Source organism: Callorhinus ursinus, unplaced genomic scaffold (genome assembly GCF_003265705.2).
Source record: "Callorhinus ursinus isolate GAN/ISIS: 27379988/994484 unplaced genomic scaffold, GSC_fseal_2.0 scaffold1, whole genome shotgun sequence".
Taxonomy (NCBI): domain Eukaryota; kingdom Metazoa; phylum Chordata; class Mammalia; order Carnivora; family Otariidae; genus Callorhinus; species Callorhinus ursinus.
The window spans coordinates 71,438,621-71,462,271 of NW_027397063.1; the positions used below are offsets into that span (position 1 = coordinate 71,438,621).

Sequence of the window (23,651 nt, forward strand, 5' to 3'; positions counted from 1 at the left end):
CTCTCTCTCTCTCTCTCTCTCTCTCTCTCTCTCTCTCTCTCGCGCGCCCCCCCCCCCCCCTTCTGATTGCAGTGGTGCTTCATGCCCCACCTCCAACCAAGATCAAACGGGAGCTGCACAGCCCCTCCTCCGAGCTGTCATCCTGCAGCCACGAGCAGGCTCTCGGTGCTAACTATGGAGAAAAGTGCCTCTACAGCTATTGGTAAGTGAAGCCAGAGAAAGGCTGGCTGGAGAGGAGCCGTGGGGCCGGCTGCTTCCAGGACTCCAGCAGACACTCAGAGTAGCGCTCAGAGTCCTCTCCCATGGCAATGTCGTCCCCTAGGTGTAGGCCAGTACAGACGGGGGCCTTTGTGCAAAACATGAAAAGCAAAACTGTGAAACCGGCTCCACGGGGGAACTGAGCGCGTGGGGTACTGAGCCCTCCTGAGGGAAAGAACCTTGAATACTGGGATATTTGATCTGTGGCTTCTAGGGAGGGAATATATACTTCATGTCTATCATATGTTAATGTGAACTTTAAGCACCAAAGAAGTAATCTTCAAATCAGAATATATGAAAAAGTCCCCGTGCCTGTGCCCTTTACTTAAGAATATCCAGGCCCCAGGAATGAAGCTTTAATTTTAAATCATTCTTTGCTCTAGAAGATAAACACAGACTGCCTGGGAAAGGGGGAGAAGAGTCCTTAATTCAAGTCATGTTACGGCAGAAATTTATCTTCCACAGAGGTCCTGACTACTTCTTGGGGACCCTGGAGCAATTGGGAGAGGGGGGCCAGAAACCCCCCCAGGGCATAAACTCTGCCCCCCACCCCATCCATCCCTCCATACACATACATGGAGAATGCTTTTAGAAGGGGGGAAAAGGAAACCGGAAACAGAGGCTAAAATTATCTTGGAGAAGAATCACTAGAAGTGTTAAACAAGTCCCTGTGACGCAGAGTATTTGTCACTTTTCAGAGGTACAAATATTCCCTCGGGGCTGCCAGCAATTTAACTATGTTAATGCTGTCATTTCCTGGCGATTTGGTCTGTAACCTAGCCTAGCCATCTTGCCGGACCTGGCGACCATGCTAATGGCTTCATCACAGCTTAATGGTTCCTTCTCTCTTTCTGTTTACAGTGCCTATGATAGGAAGCCTCCCTCTGGGTTCAAGCCATTAACCCCTCCCCCCCCCCCCCCGCCCCCCACCCATCAGAACTCCCTATTCCCCCCACCCCAGGCAACTCTGCCCACCTCTGCACACGCCCCTGCAGCTGGCCCGGTCCCAGGTGTGGGCCCCGCCCCCGCCCCTCACTCGCTTCCTGAACCTGGACCACAGCAGCAAACCTTTGCGGTCCCCCGGCCACCACATCAGCCCCTGCAGATGCCAAAGATGATGCCTGAAAACCAGTATCCATCAGAACAGAGGTGGGTGCTGATCTGGGGTTCTTTCGCTGCCCCCATCCCCTCCCCTTTACCCCACGGGGAGAGAGGAAGCAGTCGTATTTGCCAGGTACCTGTAAAGTTCCCATTGCGTTCAAGCATCTTGTGAGGTAAGATGAATAATAGGAATATGACCTGTTTATATAGCACTCTGTTGTTGAGGTACTCCAGACAATCTATGAAGTAGATAAAGGAGAGATGGTTAGTACCATCCCTCCATTATGGAGGTAGAAGACTTGACCAGGTTAGACGGTCTGTCCATGCTCATCGAGGGCTGGTTTCCTAGCTTCTCACTGGATACTGCCTACTAGCATTGAACTTGGGTTTATGCTACCCACAAATACTTTATTAACATTTTACTTACGTATTAGGGAAAATCGCTAAATTTCAAAACATATCATTACTCATCTGATTTTAACACATTTTAACAGGAAATTAGCTAAAGACCTTATTTGTAATTACCTACGTTTGAGAGAGAAATCTTCTGGTTTTGCTCCAGGTAGGTTCTATGTTCCTAATAAGGAAACTGAGGCATCAGGAATAACTTGCCCAGAGTCTTTCACTCATCAAACAAACTAAAGTGGAAAGGCAACCTACTCTAACAACACCAAACTTAATAACCTCGTAGGTCCCAGCCTTGTAAGTCCATTATCTAGGTATTCTCGAAGTTTGGATGCCTGTGGCCTTCCTTTATATAGGCTGTTCTGGAGACCCGTCTTTTTATTTCAAGTCTCTCTGGGACGTACATAGGTGGGGAGTTGTCAGTGATGTTACCAAGGGTTGCAAGATGGTGACCATTGCATTTCCTTCCTCCCTTTCTTGTTCTGCATTGGCTGGGGGTGGGGCTGAGGGGCAGGAGAGGGAGGATGTGTGAGTATACTTTCCTCAGGCCTGGTCCAACCCAAATACCTCCTGGTATTTTCTCAGGGGTCACTTTATTTCTAGATGAAATACAGAAAAGAAAGCAGGCATTCTTGTCTGATTTTGATCCCCTGTCTCCCTGGCTGTGAAAGTCGCCATGAAGAACTGCATAATTTGGCTGGTTAGTCTTTATTCCCCTAGGGAGGCCAAGAGCCATGAACACCAATGACACATAGGGCCCAAGGGGTGAGCGCTGACTCGGGGGCTGGCTCAGTGGTGGGCCTTGGTTTCAAGAGGGAGTTCATCTGAAGGAGACAGCTACCACCAAGCTTTGCCAGTTTATTACCTTGTTAACAGCCTTGCACTTTTTCAGGAGAATTTGGAAATTGGATTTTCATGTAAAAATTCCAGGTTGTGTGGTTTTGTTTTGTATTTTAAGTTGGCAACTAATTCAAATTAAAAACAACAGCAACACTTTGCAGACTAAACAAAACCTCTCTGGGCAAAATCATTCTGCGAGACTGCCAGTTTGTGCACTCGGGCCTGGATACCATTTCTATTTCAATAGTTTTTTGGTTTTGTGCTTTTTAAATAGTATCTTCCTGATTTCCTGCAAGGATTAATAATTGAGGAGGAGGGATGAAGGGGGGGGACATATATTTGGTCCTTGAAATACCTAACAAACCTTGTATTTGTTATACCATGTATAAATCCCTTTTATTCATAGTTCCCCCTCAAGCCCTGTTTCTTACCCAAAGGGCTTGTGTAAGGAGAATGTTTGGCCTCTTGGCGCCCTGGCAGACAGGAAGCCTTAGTCTCAGTGGTGAAATAGGTTTGTCACCAGGCTACCCAGCCCCCTCCCCGCAAAAGGGGGAGGTTTGATCCCTGACCTGTAGGACTATCTGCCCTCAGGTGTCCAAAGAGAGAGAGGCAGGAACCAGAAACCAGGTATTTCTTTTAAGAGGGGGATTCCTCCCTGACATCTGCCTGTGTATCTTAGACTTACTTCCCCTGCACTCTGCCATTAGGACTGTGGGTCTAGAATAAAAAGACCTCACACACACTGGGCTGATACAGAGATCCATGACAGAACTGGGGTGAAGGGCAAAGTCCTAAATCGATAAAAGAAAAGCAACACTGGGACACTCAGTCTTCTACCCTAGGGCACTGTAGTTGCAAAGTTGCAAGTGTACAGGAGTTTCCCCAGGGGCTTATTAAAAATGCAGATTCCTTACTCTGCCCCAGATTTTTCAGTTGGTGGGTCTGGGAGCATGGCCTGGATATTTTATTGTCATACTTTGAGAAATCATGATCCAGCTGTTTCTTCTACCCCCATCCTTACTCCAGCCCACCTTTTGCCTAAGTATCAAATACCCAGTACTCTGAATTTTGTTCTTATTGCCCTTGTCTATTATTAATGATGGTATCCATGTGCTATTTGGGTGATGCAAAGTACATCAAAGACATGACAAATGATTTTGCTTGTAGATACTAGAGAGCACACAGAAAATGAGGCAAACTAAAAGCCTTGGTCTGATTTTGTAAAAGTAATAGTAATTGCACTTGTGTATGATAACAAGCCTCATAACCCCACCTCTCCTAATTATTATGCCTGCCTAAAATGGAGCAGATTACCTTTTTTGGTAAATAGAGTTTGTTCTTTGCTAACTTTTTGTTAATTGCAATCTAAGAATATTACTTCAAAAGTAACCCCCTACCAAAAATACATGGTATTTTGTAAGATATGAAGGAAATAGTCTTTTTTTTTTTTAAGATTTTATTTTTTTATTTGAGAGAGAGAAAGAGCCTGAGCGGAGGAGGGACAAAGGGAGAGAGAGAAGTAGACTCTCTGCTGATTATGGGGCCCGACATGGGGCCCTGATCCCAGGACCCTGAGATCATGACCTGAGCCGAAGTCAGATGCTTAACCAACTGAGCCACCCAGGCGCCCCAGGAAATAGTCTTATTTGAGCTTTTTAACAATCCTCTAACAAAAGCAGAGTAAAAAACCCTATTCCACAGATAAGAATATCAGGCCTCAGAGCAGCTAAGGGACTTCCTAATGGTCACATAGCCAACTACAGGGGCCTACATTTAGAAACCAAAGCATTTATAACTGCACCATTTGTTTTGGTTATGATTTGGGGAGGGGGGGGTTGTTGCTAACATTCTCTTAAACTACCAGAACTCTATCCTTGTTTTACATTACAAAATCCTACTGAATTCCTATTTTACTCGTCTAAACTCATGTTGTGACAGTTATCTTTTTTGTTTTGCTCACAGTATGCCTCTGCAGTTGAATAAACTTTTTGAGGTTTAAAAACCATGATTTAGAACCTTCTCAGCCCAGTATCTTACTTGTCCTCGGTGTATGTTTATTGATAGTGATAGCAGTTTGCTAGAATTATACTTTAAACAAATAAAATATAATCTATTCAAAAGTACATTCTTAATGTTCTATATAATCTTAGTATATAATTTTTCACAACTCATAAGTTATTTTTAGAAGATAAATACTGTGTTTGGAAGCCATGATTTATATTCGTGATTTCCTCCCCCTCAAGGAGGAAAAAAAAAAAAAAAACATGTAATTTGGCATGTTGAGACATGTTCCATTTATCCTTAAAGACCAGCTGCTCCTTAAAGAGGAGGCATATTTTTCGTTCAGCCATCCCGATCTCAAAAGTTCTTTCATCGTGCCGCTTATGATGTTTACATAGGCTAAGTGGAGGAATTTAGAAAATGTTCCTATGTTATACCCATCGTACTGGCCAGGTATGATTTTGTCCTCTGTTAAACTATTTCTTATTACATCTCAAGTTGAAGGAGTCCCCACAATTCAACTGAAGAGGTTCTGCTAGGAAATTTATCATCTAAAAATTTTGGAATACGCTGCTCTCTCACTAGCATCAAGAGGCAGATCTCAAGAAATGACAGCATTTAAGACAGTACTGCTGGTGGAAAAATCCTCTGCTTCTTGATGTTCCCCAAGGGATCAGTATTGTCATAGGCTGTCCTGCTGAACTGATAGAATAGAATTCCCCAGAGTCATCAAGAAAGGGTCAGTTATGTGAGTAACCTAACCTGTTCGAGAAAGTTCTCTCCCTCAGTGGTTATGATCACATCTTCAAAGCTTAAAGGAATGAGCTTACGTTTGGTGGAATTGTGATTTGATAGATAACTATTCATTCCCTGAAGATGCTGTACAGATTTAAGAGATTTAATATACTCAAGGCTTTCTGTTGTTTCTACTTCCTCCCTTAAAGTCCATCCCCAATAAATTGCCATTGAACGGCAATTTTTGTCCTTCAGATTTTGTAGTTTTTAGAGAGGGAAGAACCTGACTGTGAGTCATATCTGTAGCCTGGCCTGGAATGAAGTGAATGTGTCTGACGCATCCCTTCTCCACACACTGCTGTTAATAGCATGTTATGTATGGCAGCACAAATTCACTTTGGGATCCGAAACTGAGTTTCGGAGATGCTTAATAGAACCTTCTGCGACAGACTGAATGATGTACTTCTAATGGTTAGAGTGAGGGGTGTTTTTAGTTTTGAATCTTAAGAGGGATTGTTTTTAGCTTACCTTGTATCAAGCTCAAGGAAATTTCCTTCTATTCCTAGTTTACTCAGAGTTTTTAATATGAATGGATATCGAATTTTATCAAACATGTTTTCTGTCTATTGACATCATCAAATGAATTTTCTCCTTCCATTTCTTAATGTAGTGAGCTACATTGGTTTATATGAAACTAACCTTGTATTCATGTGCTAAACCTAACTTATGTGTTATGTGTTACATTTTTTGCTGCACTTTTTATTCTAACATATATTGAGAACTTCTGCCTCCGTGTTTACGATTGAGAATAAGGTATAATTTTTTTCTTATATTATCCTTGTTGGGTTTTAGCATTGAAGTTACTCTCCTCAAATGAGTAGAGGGTGTCCTCCTTTTTATGTATACCAGAATAGCACATGTGAAACTGGAATTCTTTATTCCTTGAATTTTTGGAAGAATTTACCAGAAAAATCATTTGGGCCTGATACTTTCCTTGTGGGCAGACTTTTAATTACCAGTTAAGCATCTTCACTTTTCTGGTCTTGCTCTGAATTTCTATTTAGTTGAGTGAATTTAATAAATTACTTTTTCTGGGAATTTTTCCATTTTGTCTGAGTTTTACAGTTAATTGCCATAAAATCTCTAGTTAGTCCTTGGCAGACAATATCATCTGTCTTTTCAACAAATCAACTTTGGTTTTATTCATCCTCTCTATTAGATGTTTTCTATTTCGTTGATTTCTCTCTGCTCTTACTAAAATTTTTTATTCTTTCTACTTTCTTTCATTGTTTTTCTTTTCCTAACTGCTTTGGTTGGATGATTCACTCATTAATTTTTTAGCTTTGTTTCTTTATAGTATAACATATAACCAAATAAAACTTCTCCTAAGGCTGGGATGACCACATATTGGAGTTTGTCCCAGGTCACTTATGGTTTATGCCTAATGGAAGTTATTGCTCATAGCTTTCCTTTTTACTCCCCCAAATGTCCTGATTTGGACAATCAGTTATTTGATTTCCCTACCCAAGTCCTGCATTTTAGCTGCATCCCTCAAGTTCTGATTTAAATTAAAATTCTGATTTAATTTAAAAGCTCAGTTCTAAGTGTTTTCTTTTTTTCTCTCAATCCTGTAGTTCTTTAAAAATATATTTCTTAATTTCCAAACATATGGGAGTTTTCTAGCTGTCTGGACTATATGATTTTTATTTAAATATCATCAAGAGAGTATTCAAAAGTAGTTATAGAAACAGTATAGGCTCTGGAGTTGGGCCTGAGATTGAATCCCACCTCTGCTACTTCCTATCTGTATGACCTTCCTATCTGTATGACTTCACTTTGTCTAAGCTTTGGTTTCTTCATCTGAAAATGGGAGAATGCTAGTTACTTACCACACAGAATCATCGGGTGGATTAAATGACGTCGTACTGGCACAGAGAAGGTGCTCAGTAAATGCTAGCTTCTGTGACACTTTTTAAAGATCACTGTCGTATTCCGTAAAGGAATCTTCCTAAAATGATGTGGATAGCACAGCTTAGAAACTTCTGTTGCTTCATTGGTTAAGGGTGAGTTTTTACCGTGTAAAGCTCCCTTTATCCCTAATCTTTTCATCATCAGACGTATTAGTGTTGTACATATAAAGCTAATAATACTCTCACCAGCTGATATTCTGAGGACATCCTGTATTTCCATCCCCGTCTTCCTTCTGTGTTTGATGTTAGGAAATCAGACAAACATCTAGGCCTTTAAAGGACATATTTTGTTCCTCATCTATCAGTGTTGTGTCACAGTTTAGTTGGGCCAAATTTGAGTCGAGGCAGTGCTGACAGACCTCACAGAGCCCTGAGAGCTTTTTCAGAGTTCTGTAGTGTGCTTTCAGGGAGTGTTCGAGTTCTGTTTGGTAACAGTGTCTGGCTCTTGGAATATGGCAGGAAAGTAAACATTAGTGTGAAATAAATGGGAATAAAAATCAGCATTTTCATTCTGAGAAAGGAGAGTGGATATTGGGTAGGCAACTAGTGGACTCTGTTATGTATATGTGGTAGTTTTCTCCCAATTCCTTAATTTCCCCTTACAGTTGTCTAGCTTCTGAATTTTGCTTGTTGGGGGGTGGGGGAGGAGATGGGCAGTTGATGGTGGTGTTTGAAGGTAATGTATACTGAGAACAGCGAGCTAGGCCCTGTTTCATGCACTAGCGTTTGTAACCTTTACAACAAACCTTTGGACAGGTATCCTGGTTGTCCTTACTTTATTGATAAGGAAAATGAGGCTCAGAGCAGTTACATAACTCACCCAAGGTCACACAGCCGGTAAGTGGTAAAGATTGGATTTCAGCCCAGGATCTTCTGCCTTCACCGCCACAGCCCCGTACCCGGCTGTGCTGCTTCCCTGTTCTGTCTTCTCTTAGCCTTAATGGAAACGTTAAGTACATGGTGTTGGTTTCTTGGCCGATTTTATGTTATCATCTCCCTGCCGGCCTCTCTGAGCCCCGGCTACTTTACCTGGCATCCGTAGCCACTGTGTAGCCTTCGTCAAATCCACACTTTTCTCCTTTCTTCCTCTAAGCATTGTGTTTACTCTGTGTGTTGGCAGCAGAAACCGAAAAGGAAATGCAGAAAAAGCATCTAACGGTTTTCATAACGTAAACCAAATGTTGGTAGCGTGGGTGAGCTCTTGGGAGGAAAGGCGCTATATAAATCTGACAAATAAATAAATAACTGGTTCTTTAAATAAACTGGCACCGAAAAAGCCTTAATCTGTAACCTATTGAATTTAAGCTCACTTGATAGTCGGAAATCTCCTTTTGCTCACCAACCAACTACCAACTGTGAGTTCACTACGGCCTGAGGAGTTCTGCTGGGATGGCGGGTGTGGGAGGGAGGAGGGAGGGGGTGAGCAGAAGAAGGGGTTTGTGAGGAACCAAGCGGCTCCTCCACTGAAAACGATTGCCTGCCTCAGTAAACAAGAGGCATTTTGTCCTAGCCGTATTATATATACAACACATTCTTAGATACTTCAAAAGCATTGCGGAAAGGGGAAGGGGGTTCAAATGAAGGTCAGTGAGTAAAGTTCACAGAATGTATTTTGAGGACAAGAGCGGAATTACTTTACTGATCTCTGCAAATAAAAGCCATTATCAGCCACAAGCTCTGAGTGAATCTTTCTCCAAATATGTTGGTTTTGTGACCTACCCTTAAGATCCCCTTTGCCATGCCACTCCCTCAAAACAAACCAGGACTGAACCATCCCAATTATAGAATCTGTTCTGCAGATCCCCGGCCCCTAAGCTCCAAGCACCCTTAAAGTGGGACTTGAGGGAGGGGCAGGGGCTGCTGGCTGGTACCCATATGGAAGTACCTCTTCCTAAAGAGGCCGTACCAGGCCGACTCTAGAGTTTCATTCTGGAAGGTAAGAAGTTAGGCACCGGGAGGAAGTGAAGGGCTTGGGCCTGTCAGCTGCAGGGGCTCTGGTTACAGAACTGAGCGGTTCTGCGCCCTCCTTGAGCCATCAGAGGAAGTGATTTGTGGAGGTCACCTTTGAAGGAGCCAAGATGGTGGCAGAGGGGAGAGAATGTGGAAGATGGGTGCCTTTGTTACTGTTCCTTCCTGCTGGTGTAAGGTCTGATCTCGGAAGCTAAGCAGGGTTGGGCCTGGTTAGTACTTGGCTGGGAGGTTTGGTACTTGATAAAAATAAGGCCTTGAGAATATCTTCGTCTTTCTTTTCTGCCCACTTCTTCAGAATTCGCTTCAAAAAAGTCAGGCTTGCAGTGGGCCGCTGCTGCCTATATTCTAAACGTTAAGCCTAAACCTGGGTTTCAAATTTACACTTCTTCAAAGACCCTGGAAGGGTTTCCTTAAATAACAGCAACCTCGAAAATCCGCATTCCTGAAGGAGTTCCCCCGTAAGGCGTTCAGCCCCGCTGGGAAAGGCTCTCAACCCCGTGCAAACCTAATACGGTTTGTACAGCTTGTTCAGGACCTTGGCCAGGCAGATTCTGATGCCGTTGGCATCTGGGATAAAGGGACAAGCATATGTAAAACTCTTTGGTGATCTTCCTGTTATGACACGACCTCGCAGCACTGCTTTTGGTAAGGTAGTAGGGATCCCCACAGAGTGAGTTGAGTGCCTTGCTAGACCCTGATCTAAACAGTGTTTCCTCTGCATCCAAATCTCTTCAGGGGAAGATTTTGAGTCTTGATATTCCAGAAATCTGTTGGCCACCTGTTGCCACAGATTGATTCAAATCAAATTCAAGTTATTTTATGAAAGCTGTTCATAGGATTCAAGTGAAAATTAGAGTAAGACCTTAATATTACAGGATTCTATTGTTGATTTTAAATAACCCACTGGAATCCATTGTTGTAAATTTTTTATTTTTGAACCTGAACCTCGGCTCCTGCTTTCTACCCGAGGGCATATATTCACAGCTGCTTTTCTTTACGCACAGAGGTGAGTGTCTTATACATATTTCATGGATCGAGACCTCACCTTGAGGGTTGCCGTCTCGAACTTCTACACCCATCCTCCTGAAGTCTGTTAGTGCATACAGCTGTGGTACAAGCCATGCTTTGTAGACATGATTTTATTTTATCATTCCAGTAGCATTTTGATGCATAATGCATCCCCATGTTACAGATGAGGAAACTGAAGCCAAAAAAATTTGCCCTCTCTCACTTTCCCTTTTACTATACTGCCCTTCCAACAGAGAAAGTGCAGTTGACGTACTTTCGGATTTTTCTGACAGCTGAAGGATATTAATGCTATTCAATTAATAACAAAAGGCTTTTATTGTTCTGTCTTATTATATGGTAGTGTATATTTATTAAGCTGTAGATGAGCAAAAGAAGAAAATCCCCTAATATCATAACCAACCAAAGGTAAACAGTATTCACATTTACTTACGCAGCCCTCTCCAAGATTTGTACACCATACTTTTGTTCATAAATAATTTTTACTTTTGCAAAAATTTGATGTTCTTTGTAACTTCCACAGTATGTCAAAAATATCTTCCCAGGTTCTTACATATTTGTGTATTACATCATATTTGATTGTTGCTCTCAACTAAAGAGCTATATCACAATGTGCTTAGCCAGTTCCCTTGTTGGAGGGCTTGCACTGGTGACCATCCCTGTAACTAGATCTCATCCATCATATTTGTGATTTCAGTGCTTTTTATGTGCCAGGCACAGATCTATTAACTACCGATTCATCCTCCAAGTAACCAGAACAAACCTTTTCTCTCTCAGTACTTTTTTGATCACTAATGACGTTGAACTTCCCGTTTGTTTACGATCGTTAGTATTTCTTCTTTAGTGATTTTCCTATTTATGTCTGTCACCCATTTTTTCCTACTGGGATATTCATTCTCCACTGATTTTTAAAAGCTGCTTATGTAGCAATATCGCTGTACCTGTTAGAGATTTTTCTCCAGCTTGTTTTGTTTTTGGTTTTTGTTTCTGATGTGTTCTGACTGTTAGAGACATTCTCCTCAGTTTGTTTTCTTTTGATTTTGTTTCTGGTGTTTTTTGAACTGTAGAAATTTATACAATGAGGAATATCCATATTTATCTTGATGATTTCCACTGTTGGTATGATGTGTAAAAAGGTTTTCCCTCACTCAGATTATGTGTTTCCACATATATTTTCTCGGTCATTAAGGTTTCACATTGAAACCTTGAAATCCATGAAATTTATGTTGACATGTGGTATAAAACAGGGACCTTCCCCCCACTAATTTGAAATGCTAACCTTAACAAGTAGTAAACTTTAGAGTATACCTGAAAGTTTTTGACTTCCCATTCAATTCCTTAGATATACCTATCTTTCATTCCTTGTATTGCTGTTTTAATGATTGCAGTTTTAGAAAATTTGTGAATATCTAATAGATCGTTACTTCTTTTCAAAAATTGTTTACTATTTTAAATAAAGTATAGAATCATTTTATCAAGTTGATTGGGAAGGCATTGCTTTTAAAGAATAATTGTCAGTGAATCAATAGCTTCAAAGTCCTCTAAATGTTTTCTCTTTAATTAAATTCTCTTTCTTTTCCTCAGAAAACAGTTTTGGGGTGCCTGGGTAGCTCAGTTGCTTAAGCAACTGCCTTCGGCTCCGGTCATGATCCTGGAGTCCCGGGATCGAGTCCCTCATTGGGCTTCCCACTCGGCGGGGAGTCTGCTTCTCCCTCTGACCCTCCCCCCCTCACGCTCTCTCTCATTCTCTCTCTCAAATAAATAAATAAAATCTTTTTAAAAAAAAACAGTTTTAAGGTTTTATTCTTATATGGCCTACACATTTCCTGATTATTCCTAGAGATTTTCTGTTTTTCATTGCTTTATGAACAGGATTTTTTAAATCACATTTTCTAACTGGTCAATTTGTACTCTTTGGTCTTTAAAATTTGATTCTATCTACAGGTAAAAGAAGGAATGAACTAATAAACATATGTATATGTTAGTCCTATTTACAAGTAAGTGGTCTTATATATTTAGACACATAACCTGGCCCATCTGTACAGTGGGACTGTATGAAATAAACATGCACGGGAGACAAGAGGCTACTGTGTCATTGCTTTTTTGCCACTCCCTGACTCAAGAGGTCTGAAATATGCCCTCTAATTTTGGGAAGAGGGTAAAATGTTCAGAAATAGGCATTAATAAGTGCTTTGCAAATAATTTCATTTATCCGAACTTCTAATTCCCAGTGCTAAATCAGAGTAAGCATATATCATGTTCTTAGCTAACAACTATAACTACTTTCTTCTTGCAGATTTCAGAGACAACTGTCAGAACCCTGCCACCCCTTCCCTCCTCAGTCGGGAGTTCCTGGAGATAATCGCCCCAATTACCACCGGCAAATGTCAGAACCGATTGTCCCTGCAGCTCCCCCGCCCCCTCAGGGATTCAAACAAGAATACCATGATCCACTCTATGAACATGGGGTCCCAGGCATGCCAGGCCCCCCGGCACATGGGTTCCAGTCACCAATGGGAATCAAGCAGGAGCCCCGGGATTACTGCGTTGATTCAGGTTAGCACAGACTCATACCACTTCTCTCTTCGTTCTCTCATTGATCTGTCTGGTCGTTATTGTCTTATATGTACAGGGCTTTAGGGAATAGTTTTATAAAAAATCACCCTCAAAGAACTTAGGAGCTACTAAAGCCGACTTGTTCCTTCATAACTAAATACAAAACAAAACAGAAAAGCCATCCAGTGGGAAGAAGTGCAGTAGTTTTTCAAAAGTGGTGGGGAGCACACCTCTGAGTCCAAGCCTAAAGACCCAATCGTGGCGGTGCCCTTTTTAAGACCTGTTATCTAAGGGTCACTGGACCTAGGAAATATCATTTCTGCATTTTAGTCCTTGCCCCTAGCTTTACGGCTTTCCTTTTGAATAGAGTAGACTCACAAACTCCCAATATGAGCATAAGGAAGAGAGTCTTACACGTAGGATGGGATTCTTTCTATTCTTGAAATGAATGGTATTCTGAGAAATCACCTAGTATGTCATGACTGTAGGGGGTGCTGGGTACAACATGGAAAAGGCTGTCTTGCTGATTGCCTCATGGGATTCACTGCCCTATTGGATTGCTTTCATCTGGGCAAGTTCCCGGTGGCCTTCACAGGCTGCTGATGTACACAGGGAGAGGTAACATCAGGGCACCCATTGTCTGGTTGTGGGTTACCTCTTGTCTAGAAACATAAGCATATCAAGAAGTTTAAGCTGTACTTGGGGGGTCCCCCCTCCTCCTCCGCCACCCCACATGCTCATTCACGAACTACGTATCTTATAGACCAGGCATATTAAATGAGATCATTAGGGGTAAGAAGAATTGGAATTCTGCATTTGGCACATTTAGAAACTGTTTCCTCCTCTTCTTTTCCTCTTCTTTCAGAAATTACTTAAACTTTCTCACTCTTTTCTTGCAGTTGGTACTAAAGGAATTTGAGGGTGGTGGGTAGGTTTTCAGCCTTTTCCATGGGTGTTTTTCTTGGAAGACCCTGGGGAGGGGTGGGGCAGTATGTATTTGAATGACTTTTGCAAATGGAACAGGCTATATAGTTTGCTCTTGGCCTTCTGGGAGATATAATACATAGATTGCTCAATTCAGGCAGAAATGGATTATGGGAAAGGCTGGGAGGTAGACAGAAGGGAGACATCTGTTGCTTTATGATAAAAAAAATTACCAAGCGTATAGGTATTGATAGCTTGTAAAATTCCCACTGGCATTCCTCCTGAAAGCTTTGATGTATTTTTCTCAGGAACAGCCATGACCAGCAATATTTTTCCTTGGGGATTGACATTTTAATCTGTCCTGAAGAGTTTTTTCACCCCACCCCACCATACCCACCCCACTTAAAGCAAGACACTCAGCTGATACTACCATATCTGCAATTCATGTGTCCCACATGGGCACAACTCAACCCACCGGCTTTCCTCTCAGTGGACACCTGGATAACCTGATGCTTGAAAAAGAGCTCACTTGAGTTCGGGTTTCATTCCAACACCTCCAGCATGGGGAAACGTCCTTGCAAATGGCCCTGCTCTCGCTTCCTAACCTCAAATCCCCTAACTTCTTCGGCCTGAAAAGGACCCTCATCCATTGGCGCAGAATTGGATGTGACCACCGGCTGTAAAGGGGAGCAAATTGGGAAAGATCTAAAGCACCCCTCATCCCGCTCTAACCCCCAAAGCCCCTGAGTCAGTAGAGACAGAAGGCCAAGCTCGGCCTTTTGAAAGCCAGTTTCTTTTTATACCATTAACTCTCTCCCCGGATTTGGTGTTAACTAATTTCTGTAATGAACAAGTTATAAGAATGAAGCATCATATTTTCCTCCTCGTTCTCTTGATCAGGAGCCAAGAGTCCTACTTTCAAATGGTGGGTGATGGTGTTGCCTATGTTGCCTGTTAGGGTGGCACCTCTCTCCCAGGTCAAGACCAGAAAGACATGATCTGGGAGCAGGAGAAAGTCTAGGGGCTGCAGTTCAAGAGATGTGCTGACTCACCTACAGAAGCTACTGACAGAGTGGGTGTCTGTTTCTCTTTCAGAAGTGCCTAACTGCCAGTCGTCCTATATCAGAGGGGGGTATTTCTCCAGCAGCCATGAAGGTAAGTAACTTTTAAAAAAAAATAATATTCAAGCAAGCTTAAAATTTCTCAGCTTCCAGGCTAAGATTTGGGATCATAGATAGGTTAAACCTTTCTTAAGTCATGAAAATGAGAGCTAATTGATGGTAACCTTCAGTTATTTTGAGGCACACTCCTGAATGCAGTGAGGGCCACCATCATTTTCAATAGTAATGACTCTCACTTTTCAGAGGTCACGGGATAATATGAAGAAAAAATAAACCAATCTGGTTTCCCCATTTCCATCCAGGGAGGTGTATGTAGCTGTTTATAACATTATCAGCCTGAACTAGAACTTGGGAATGTGTGAACACTTGAGATGGTACATTTAGGACTTCTCTGAACACTGAAACGGGGAAGGGTTTTTTTCTTAGAACATTTTCCCCAGAAGTACATCTTGTTTTTTGTCCTAAAGATTTACTTATTGATTTATTTGACAGAGAGAAACACAGCAAGAGAGGGAACACAAGCAGGGGGAGTGGGAGAGGGAGAAGCAGGCTTCCTGCCGAGCAGGGAGCCCGATGCAGGGCTCGATCCCAGCACCCTGGGATCATGACCCAAGCTGAAGGCAGACGCCTAACGACTGAGTTGTTTTTTGTCCTATACATCTGTCCTTAAATACCCAGGGCAGTGTGATTCCCCAAACCCATGGCATCAGCTTCACCTGGGATCTGTTGGAAATGCAGGTTCTCGGGACCCACCCCACACTACTGACTCAGAGGCTCCAGGGGCCCAGCACTCTGGGTTGTGACACGCCTTCCAGGGGGTCCTGATACACGCTCAGTTTTGAGAACTACTCTAGCATGGGGAGTCGCAGCTTTGGTTGCACGTTAGAATCAGCTGGGAGCTTTTAAAACTTTTGGTGTCTGAGCTTCACTCAGAACAAGTAAATCAGAAATTCTGGGGTGGGGCTTAGGCATTAGTCCTTTTTAAAGGTCCCCAGGTGATTCCAGTGTGCATCCAAGGAGGACTGAAAAGCTCATAAAACAGTACTAGGAAGCATCTGCTGTCTTTTAAGTGATTGTTTCACAAGCGTGATTTCTATGGGTAGCTGCTTCCCGCTGACCTGGTGAGAGGGAACACCCAGTGGGGTTGCGCTGCGTGCCCGAGAATATTCTGAGTGTTTGTCCAGCCCTGGGAAGGAAGAGCTGTCTACCGGACCTCTGACTGTGATCGATCGGCACAGCTGTGTGGGGCTCTCTTCCAGGTTCCCAAATGTTTCTGCGGCAGCAACTGATGTCTGCAGCAGGCAAACTGGGAGGGAGTGGGGGAAGAGAAGGAGGAAAACATTGTGCATAATTACAACATTTAGAAAGGAGCATGCTCTTACAGGAAATATTTTTAGTAAAGCATTGGACTGCTTACTACACACACAATATCTGGAGAGTTTGTGTGTTTTCCCCCTACTCTTTCCCATTCCTCTCCCTGACCGCCCCCCCATGCATCGGAGAAGCTAGTTTCAAAGAGACCTGCATTCTTAATTACTCTAAATTACCATGATGTGGCTTCTCCTTCCTTCTTCTGTAGGCTTCACCATGGATGCCAGTTAGTGAGACAAGTGTTTCTGATTGGCATCTGCGGTTACTGAGATAGCCATCCTGCCTTAGTGCTCGTTCACCTGGAATCTCTGCGGGGCGGGTAAATCTTTCCTCTCCACTGGGCCCCTCAAACAGGTTCTTCCTTCCTGCCACCTTTGAGTGGTGGGGTGGTTGTGCCCACAACTGCTGTAACTGCTGGGGCCAATTCAGCTGACTTAATTTCACTTAAGCCAACAGCATTTTGCAGATGTTTTCGAGGAGCTTGTGGGGCAGTGACTAGAAACCGCAGATACACCGAAACGACACTCATGGGCAGGCCCTCATCTGATTGGTTTGAAAACCAAACCTAGAATTTCATTGAGATTTACATTTTTTTTCCTGTATGCTGTGAATGTATTATCCTTACCTAGAGGAAGAACAGGAAGAACAGCACTAAAAATAACACGGCAAGTTTGACAGATGTGTAAACTTTGAAGGAGTTTACTTATAATGACTTTATAATGAGGCCATTAAAACATCACTGGAGTGTCAAAATCCAAATGGAAAGTCAGGAAATTTATAGCTTCCTGGCAGCCAAGGCAAAAAAAAAAAAAAAAAAGGAAGGAAGAAAAGAAGGAAGGAAGAAAAGGGATTATGTAATTCTCGTTGATAATATAAAATATAACAATTTGTCATAAGAGTCAGTTTCCTAGTACCAGACTGGAAAATAAATTTATCATAGGAGTCGCTGAAACCCTGACTTAAAAGCTAGCATTGTATTCTTAAATCTTTTCTTAATGGAGAGTCTTTCATATTCATTCAAATATTTGTTGAGCACTTATTATGTATGAGGTGATATGAGGATACTATATTCAGGACATGGTCCTTATCCTCAAGGAATTTAGAATCCATAATGGAGACTATATAAGATAAAGCTCTCACATTATCCAATTAGTTTCTTTTGGGGGGGAGGGGGAGAGGGAGAGAGAGAATCTTCAGGCCCAGTCTCACAACCCTGACCTGAGCCAAAATCAAGAGTTGGACGCTTAACCGACTGAGCCACCCGGGTGCCCCTACAATTCATTTCTTAATAGTACTTATCAGTGTACAATTACTATCTTAATTTTTTTAACATTCATTTATTTTACACTATGTGCCAGGAACTACTCTTGACACTGAGGTATAAAGGTAAACAGATCAATGTAACAGAATATATGTTAATAACTCATAATACTCTCACACTAATTCTCATACAATTAAAGCATCTTCCCGTCTGCAAATGAGGAAGCTGGAGCACAGAGAGGTCACACAGCCCATCCAGGTCCATCATTCTGACTCCATGGCCCACACTCTATAATGCTCCACACTACCGAGTCTCACTTTTCTTTCCCTACTTTGTTATATGTCTCCTCCCGTTGGGATACAAGCTCCATGAGAGCAAGCACCGAGTCTCTATTTTCTTGTTATCCACCCTCTTTGTGTGCCTGGCATAAATATTTATTGGATTAAATAATAAATAAATGTCAATAAAATATACTTCCTTTGATATCGTGAAGCAAACAGAGAAATAGTGCTTGGGGCTGAGAAAACAAAAATGAATAATACAAACCTCAAGATAATCTCAGTTTCTTCCAAGTTGGGCAGTGCTTTCCCAGTCCCAGGCCTTTTAAACACGGCACTGGTCCTGCCAAGAAGAACTTGATCTTGGCCAATTGTGAAGAAAGAACAGCCAGTTTATTCCTTGGTGTCTTTACCCGTGGACTTTTCAAGTGCTAGCAAATCCCTCTCAGAATCTCAGGCTAGTCCTTCACTGCAGCGCAGCCTCGCGGCCTGCCCCTGCCGCACCCCCCGGCACATGCACACACACCCCTGTACTGCCCAGCCAGATGGATGGAGCCAGGGCGCTGGGCTGAGCACACGGGAGCTGCTGGGGCTCTCTGCCAAGGGGTCTGCTGGAAGAGGAGCAGGCTCAGCCACAGGGAGGGATAGGGTCCCCATCAAGCCTATTAACTGACTTTGATTTTAACCGCTGATCTTGTCAGGGTCCCTGGTGACATGACTGGGTGGTCAGCACGTAGTGCACATTAAGGGTGTGTGGACTGCGAGTGCCGGCCATCCTTCCTTCTTCTTGACCCCTTTCACTTTTTGCCCTCCTTTCCTTTCATTTCCACTTGCATGCCTTGAGCCCATCAGTTCCCCTTTTTGGACCTCTGTTTTGTTGTCTCTATAATGAATACGTTTTTATTGCTAGAAAGTCTCTTCAGATTTCTTCCATTATGTCTGGTGATAATACTTCCAACTTGCTTTTAGATTTATTGCTGGTCACAATCCTCCACAGGCCCAAGTCTTTACTCATTTTGGCAGCATTGTCTACCCTCCAAGCTCTTTCGTAATTGAATGAGGTACACGGGCAGCCTCGACAAGTCCTGGGAAAGGTTGAAATTAATATTTGCTAAAAGGAAAATGGCAAGACTATGTACAGATCACCCAAATCCTCCCGGCTAGGCCAACTGAAATAGATGAGATGTCTTTTCAGATATAAAAGCTTAGTCACAGCATCAATGACCTATAGAGACCTCATAACAAGATGGGAAGGAACTTAGTGGTGACTCAGCACTTCCCTGCAGTCTTAGCTTGAATAGCAGGAATCAACGCTTCTCTGACTGAGGCATCAGAACCCGAACACCTAAGTCCTTTTGAACCCCCCCCTACAATTCAGTCTGGCATACATTTGGCAATTAGTAGGGCTTAGGACCCGAAATAGTAGAATTCCATTTTAGTCCTTAAAGCCAGAGTTTTAGTAGAATACAGATAGAATTTATTAAGCAACATGGTCTTTCTTTTTAAATTTTCCTTCAGGTTTTTCATATGAAAAAGATCCCCGGTTGTACTTTGACGACACTTGTGTCGTTCCTGAGAGACTGGAAGGTAAGTAGCACCTCTAGTTTGTTGCTAAGCCGGAATGTCAGAAATATCGGAACACCTCAGTCTTGTGAATGCCAAGTTGGCATTAACAACTCCGTCATGCCCAGATTGTCCAAGAAACCTAAGACTAAAGTATTGCATCTATATCCTCGTCCCAAATAGGCAAAGTCAAACAAGAGCCCACCATGTATCGGGAGGGGCCTCCTTACCAGAGGCGAGGTTCTCTTCAGCTGTGGCAGTTCCTGGTTACCCTGCTTGATGACCCAGCCAATGCCCACTTTATTGCCTGGACGGGCCGTGGCATGGAATTTAAGCTGATAGAACCTGAGGAGGTAAGCACTGGTGCTGGGCTTGGATGATATTTGATTGGTTGATGATGATGATGATGATGTCTGCTCTTGTTTAGTTCTCCACTGAAGCTTTTTACTGTGTTAAGTTTGCTCTTCCTTCTCATTCAAATTCTGGCCTGGCCAATGGGCTTGGCAGTTCTCTTCCTAGTAATAGGACAATTTACAATTTGGGAACAGGCAGAGTTCTCCACTGTAGAAAACACAGAAAGTATTAGTAACACGTCTGCAAAATCAGAAGAGTGAGGCCATGAAGACATGCATCCGGATAGCATCTGTTTTCCATCTTGGAAAGTCTTTTTCAAGTGTTGTTTCAGTGATACCAACTTGTTTTGGTGTGAGTCCTCGTATGTCACAGGCTATATTTGCGGCTACACGAACATATTAATAGTATGACATTTTGGTAATATCAGAAGCAAATACCCCACCATATATTTCAAATGGCTCTACCCTAGAGAGATAAAATGATCAGAAATGGGTCAATCTTATGAGCTTAGATTTTTAAGTGTATTATGTGTCATCACAAGTTGAGAGGTAGCCTAAACCTTCATTATTTTAATAAAGAAAGAAACACCACCAGACCTATTGACAGAAAGGCCTACAGACAGCACCCAGTACCATTTCTTCAATGGGGAAAATCTACAGAACCGCTTTCCTGAATATCACATAGCAAAGTAAATTAAATCATGTTCTCAGTTTGGCATATTCCAAAGGGGTTGCTTTTAAATTTCTATTTGATTTAGACTCTAGAGAGATTATAAAGGGGGGAAAAAATGCCCTGAAAATCTGACGTAGGCTTCTTTTGGTAGCGTATACCTAGGTATTATATGCTAAACCAGCAGAGCAAAATGTATCTTTGGGTTGGGTGTAAATGAAATGGGAACAGTCCCCTTGGAAGGCATTTGAGCAAGAATGGCAGTTGTAGATGTTCAATTAACTCCAGGGCTCGCTTCAGCCCACCAAGGGTATCTGTTGGCCCTGGGGGCTTAATAGCAGGAAGTAGCCACTTGGCCCTTGATTTGGAAGAAGAATATGGTCTGAAAGTTAAGATGAGAAAAGGAGACTATGTGGATTGGAAAAATCTAAAGAATCCCGGCTGGTAGGAAGGTAAGGAAGGCTTCGCTAAAGGCAGTTATAAAAGAAGGATCTGTGGTGTTCCCTGTCTTGTATCCTTCATAAAAATGAAAGTGTGTCAATGTCTCCTATCATCAACTGTTTCCGTTAAGACTGTGTCTCCCTTCAAAGCCAGAGTTTGGTACGCCTGTGTTTTTCAAAGTTTTCTCCTGGGGCAAGTCATGTGGAAATGGAGCCATGCCCAAGATCTGTCCACCCTACATTCTTGCCCTGGTTGATAGGAGGCTTGAAGAAAGCATGTTGCCTGAACTACTGAGGCTTGCTGCAAGCACGTCTGCCATGGGGGCAGTCCTTACACTGATTTATCTCATTTCACAAACAGGAGCTTTTATTACTTTATTGCCACTGCCTCGGGCCTAAGCAGAGCCTGTGCTGTTGCAGGTAAACCTGGTTATGACCCTCTGTAAAGCTGATATTGAATCTTCTGCTCTCCTACCAGCAGGAAAGACAATGATGAACAGATGGTAAAGGGCGCCTGCTTTCATACTTCATAGAGAAACTAATATTAATCCAAAATGCTCATAAATGCCAAGTAGCCAAGTCACGTGAGAGGCCTGTGGTGGCCTTGCACCTCTCTCAGCTGACGGGACCGCTTTGTTTCAGCAGGAAGTACTTCTTTCCACCCCACCTTGAAATCCCCCGGTGCTCCACCAGCTCTGAGGGTTCGGTTCTCTGACGTTCCAGAACCGCTTCTGTTCCGCGTGCGCACTTTGGCCACAGGACATGCAGAGTACAGCATTGGTTGAGCTCTTTCCCTACTGGTTGTATAACTTTGCTGTCCCCACTCTTTGTTAAAGTCAGGAAGATACCAACTCCTCGAGAAAGCTGGAAGACGTTGTCATGGGGGGAGCTTGAAGGGTGAAGCGGAGGAGGAAGCTGTTTGGGACGTAATTGTAGGCAGCTGTGTGGCTGAGTAGTGCACTCTGGGTAATTATCCATAATATCCATTACACTGTGCATGGAAATTGTGGTTTTAGAACTGCGTTTTGGCAGGCCCCCTAATCAAATGTCTTTTGATAGTCATCCAGCTTAGCACCCTCTCAATTATGACTGACTCGGCTTTAATCTGGAGCCATTTTAACTGTGAATCTGCATTAATGAATATTTTGGGGGGTAGGGTTGTTTGTTGAACATGTGGCAGATAACTGATGCCATGGGGAGGTTTAAAAGGATGGGCTGCGAGAAAGAGCTGCTCCCCGTGCTATGGCTTGCTCTCTCTTGAAAAGGGAGGAAAAAAATGTGAGGTGTTTTTTTTTTAACTCTTTCTTGGCCTCTGTCCTCAAGATGCGTGTGATCAAAGTGATGAATGGGAAAATGAAAGAAAGAGCTGCTAACAAGCTCTTGCCTGCTCCCCTCCCCCCAGAAGTAGGGCAGCCCTCATTTCCAACAGCTTGCACTTGTGCCGCATCATGCGTTACTGGAGAAGGAGCAGCCCTGGGGAGGGCTACGGAATCACAGGGCCCCGGTCCAAGAGAATGAGTCGGTAACTTTGGCTACCAGAGTTGCTCGGAAGTCGGTGCATGTACAGAACCTCACTCCAGTAAGCAGTTGCCTATGCAAGTGACGGCAAAGAGAGGTCAAGGCTGAAGGTGAAGGATATTCCAGAATTGATTTCCACCACTGAATCCAGTAAGAAGATGAGGCCGGGCTTCCTTTCGGGTGCCCTGCATCACTTGCGGGCTCACAGCAGTTCAAGGACAGCTTTGTAGTGTCATTTCTTTGGAACAGGGTAGAAGGACATGTATTGGTTGAGCAGGTCTCCCTTGCACCACTGTTTCTGTTGGTTTAAAATGTTTATCTTCTCTAACCAAGGGATGGAGTTTTGGTGAATTGTGCCTTTTTGGCTGTTTCGAAGAGAGACTTGAATGGGTGCAGTATGGAGAAAGAAGGAGAGCCAGGGACATCGTGCGTGCCATACGGGGCCCAAGGCAAACGAATGGAAACTTCGCTTTCACACAGTCTGTTGCAAGGCAGAGGGGAATCATGGCTATTGAATTATTCTAATGTAATTAGGACAGACGCATTCTTCCTTGCTTATCAGATCATTTCTGGTATTTTTAAAGGTCATTTTAGAATCCTGATTTCAGAAGATGTTGCTTTCATTCTGCCCAGATGCTTTAAGGAAATATTTTAAGTGAAATGCTTTTTTATGATCCGCTTTTCCCATTTGCAGTCTCCCTACTTCCCATTCCATGGGTAACATCTGTTTTTTTTAAAGCTCAAAGGAATATAGTTATTTTGTGTGTTTTTTTTAAGTTTCCAAAAGTGACCTCAAATATTCAAAACATGACACCTGGTTTCCATACATTTAAAGACCTCTGAGGAGACTCCCATTTCTAGAGTTACTCTTCTCCTACACGGACAGTCGTCCTTACAAGTAGGGTTTGGATGTTGAGATACTTGAGAACAGAAATTGCTTGGCTGTCCTGACAATTGGGTAAACTCCACTAGGAAGTTTCTTGCTATAAGGCTTCTTTGCCCAAAGCTCCAATTACATCTCCCCATCACTGCACCTCAGGTGGACTGGGTTGGATATAATGCACTTCAGAACTGTTTGGGAAGCCCTGTTAATTTTTCATTAAGTGGCTAATGGTGCTGCATGTTTTAATGTCCATTCTGCAAGTCTGCTGGGAGCAGGGGATTGGATGGCAGTGGGCTGGAATGATCTGGTTCCCCCTTACTCCATGAGCTGCAGTAAGTAAACAGCTCCCAGCCCCTCGCCAATCTTATTAGAATTGAACTTCTGCTCTGCTGGCCCATTAGCAACT

The 23,651-nt window shown here is 43.0% G+C and overlaps 1 protein-coding gene across 1 annotated transcript in view; it reads left to right on the forward strand.

The window, feature by feature from the left end:
* Positions 1–23,651, forward strand: part of ETV5 (ETS variant transcription factor 5) — a 57,961-nt gene that overhangs the window by 27,557 nt on the left and 6,753 nt on the right. The window contains exons 6-11 of the mRNA XM_025877132.2: positions 73–202; positions 1,120–1,407; positions 12,604–12,863; positions 14,883–14,942; positions 19,337–19,405; positions 19,565–19,734. Of these exons, the coding sequence (XP_025732917.1) occupies positions 73–202; positions 1,120–1,407; positions 12,604–12,863; positions 14,883–14,942; positions 19,337–19,405; positions 19,565–19,734 (977 nt within the window). The remainder of the gene's footprint in view (positions 1–72; positions 203–1,119; positions 1,408–12,603; positions 12,864–14,882; positions 14,943–19,336; positions 19,406–19,564; positions 19,735–23,651) is intronic.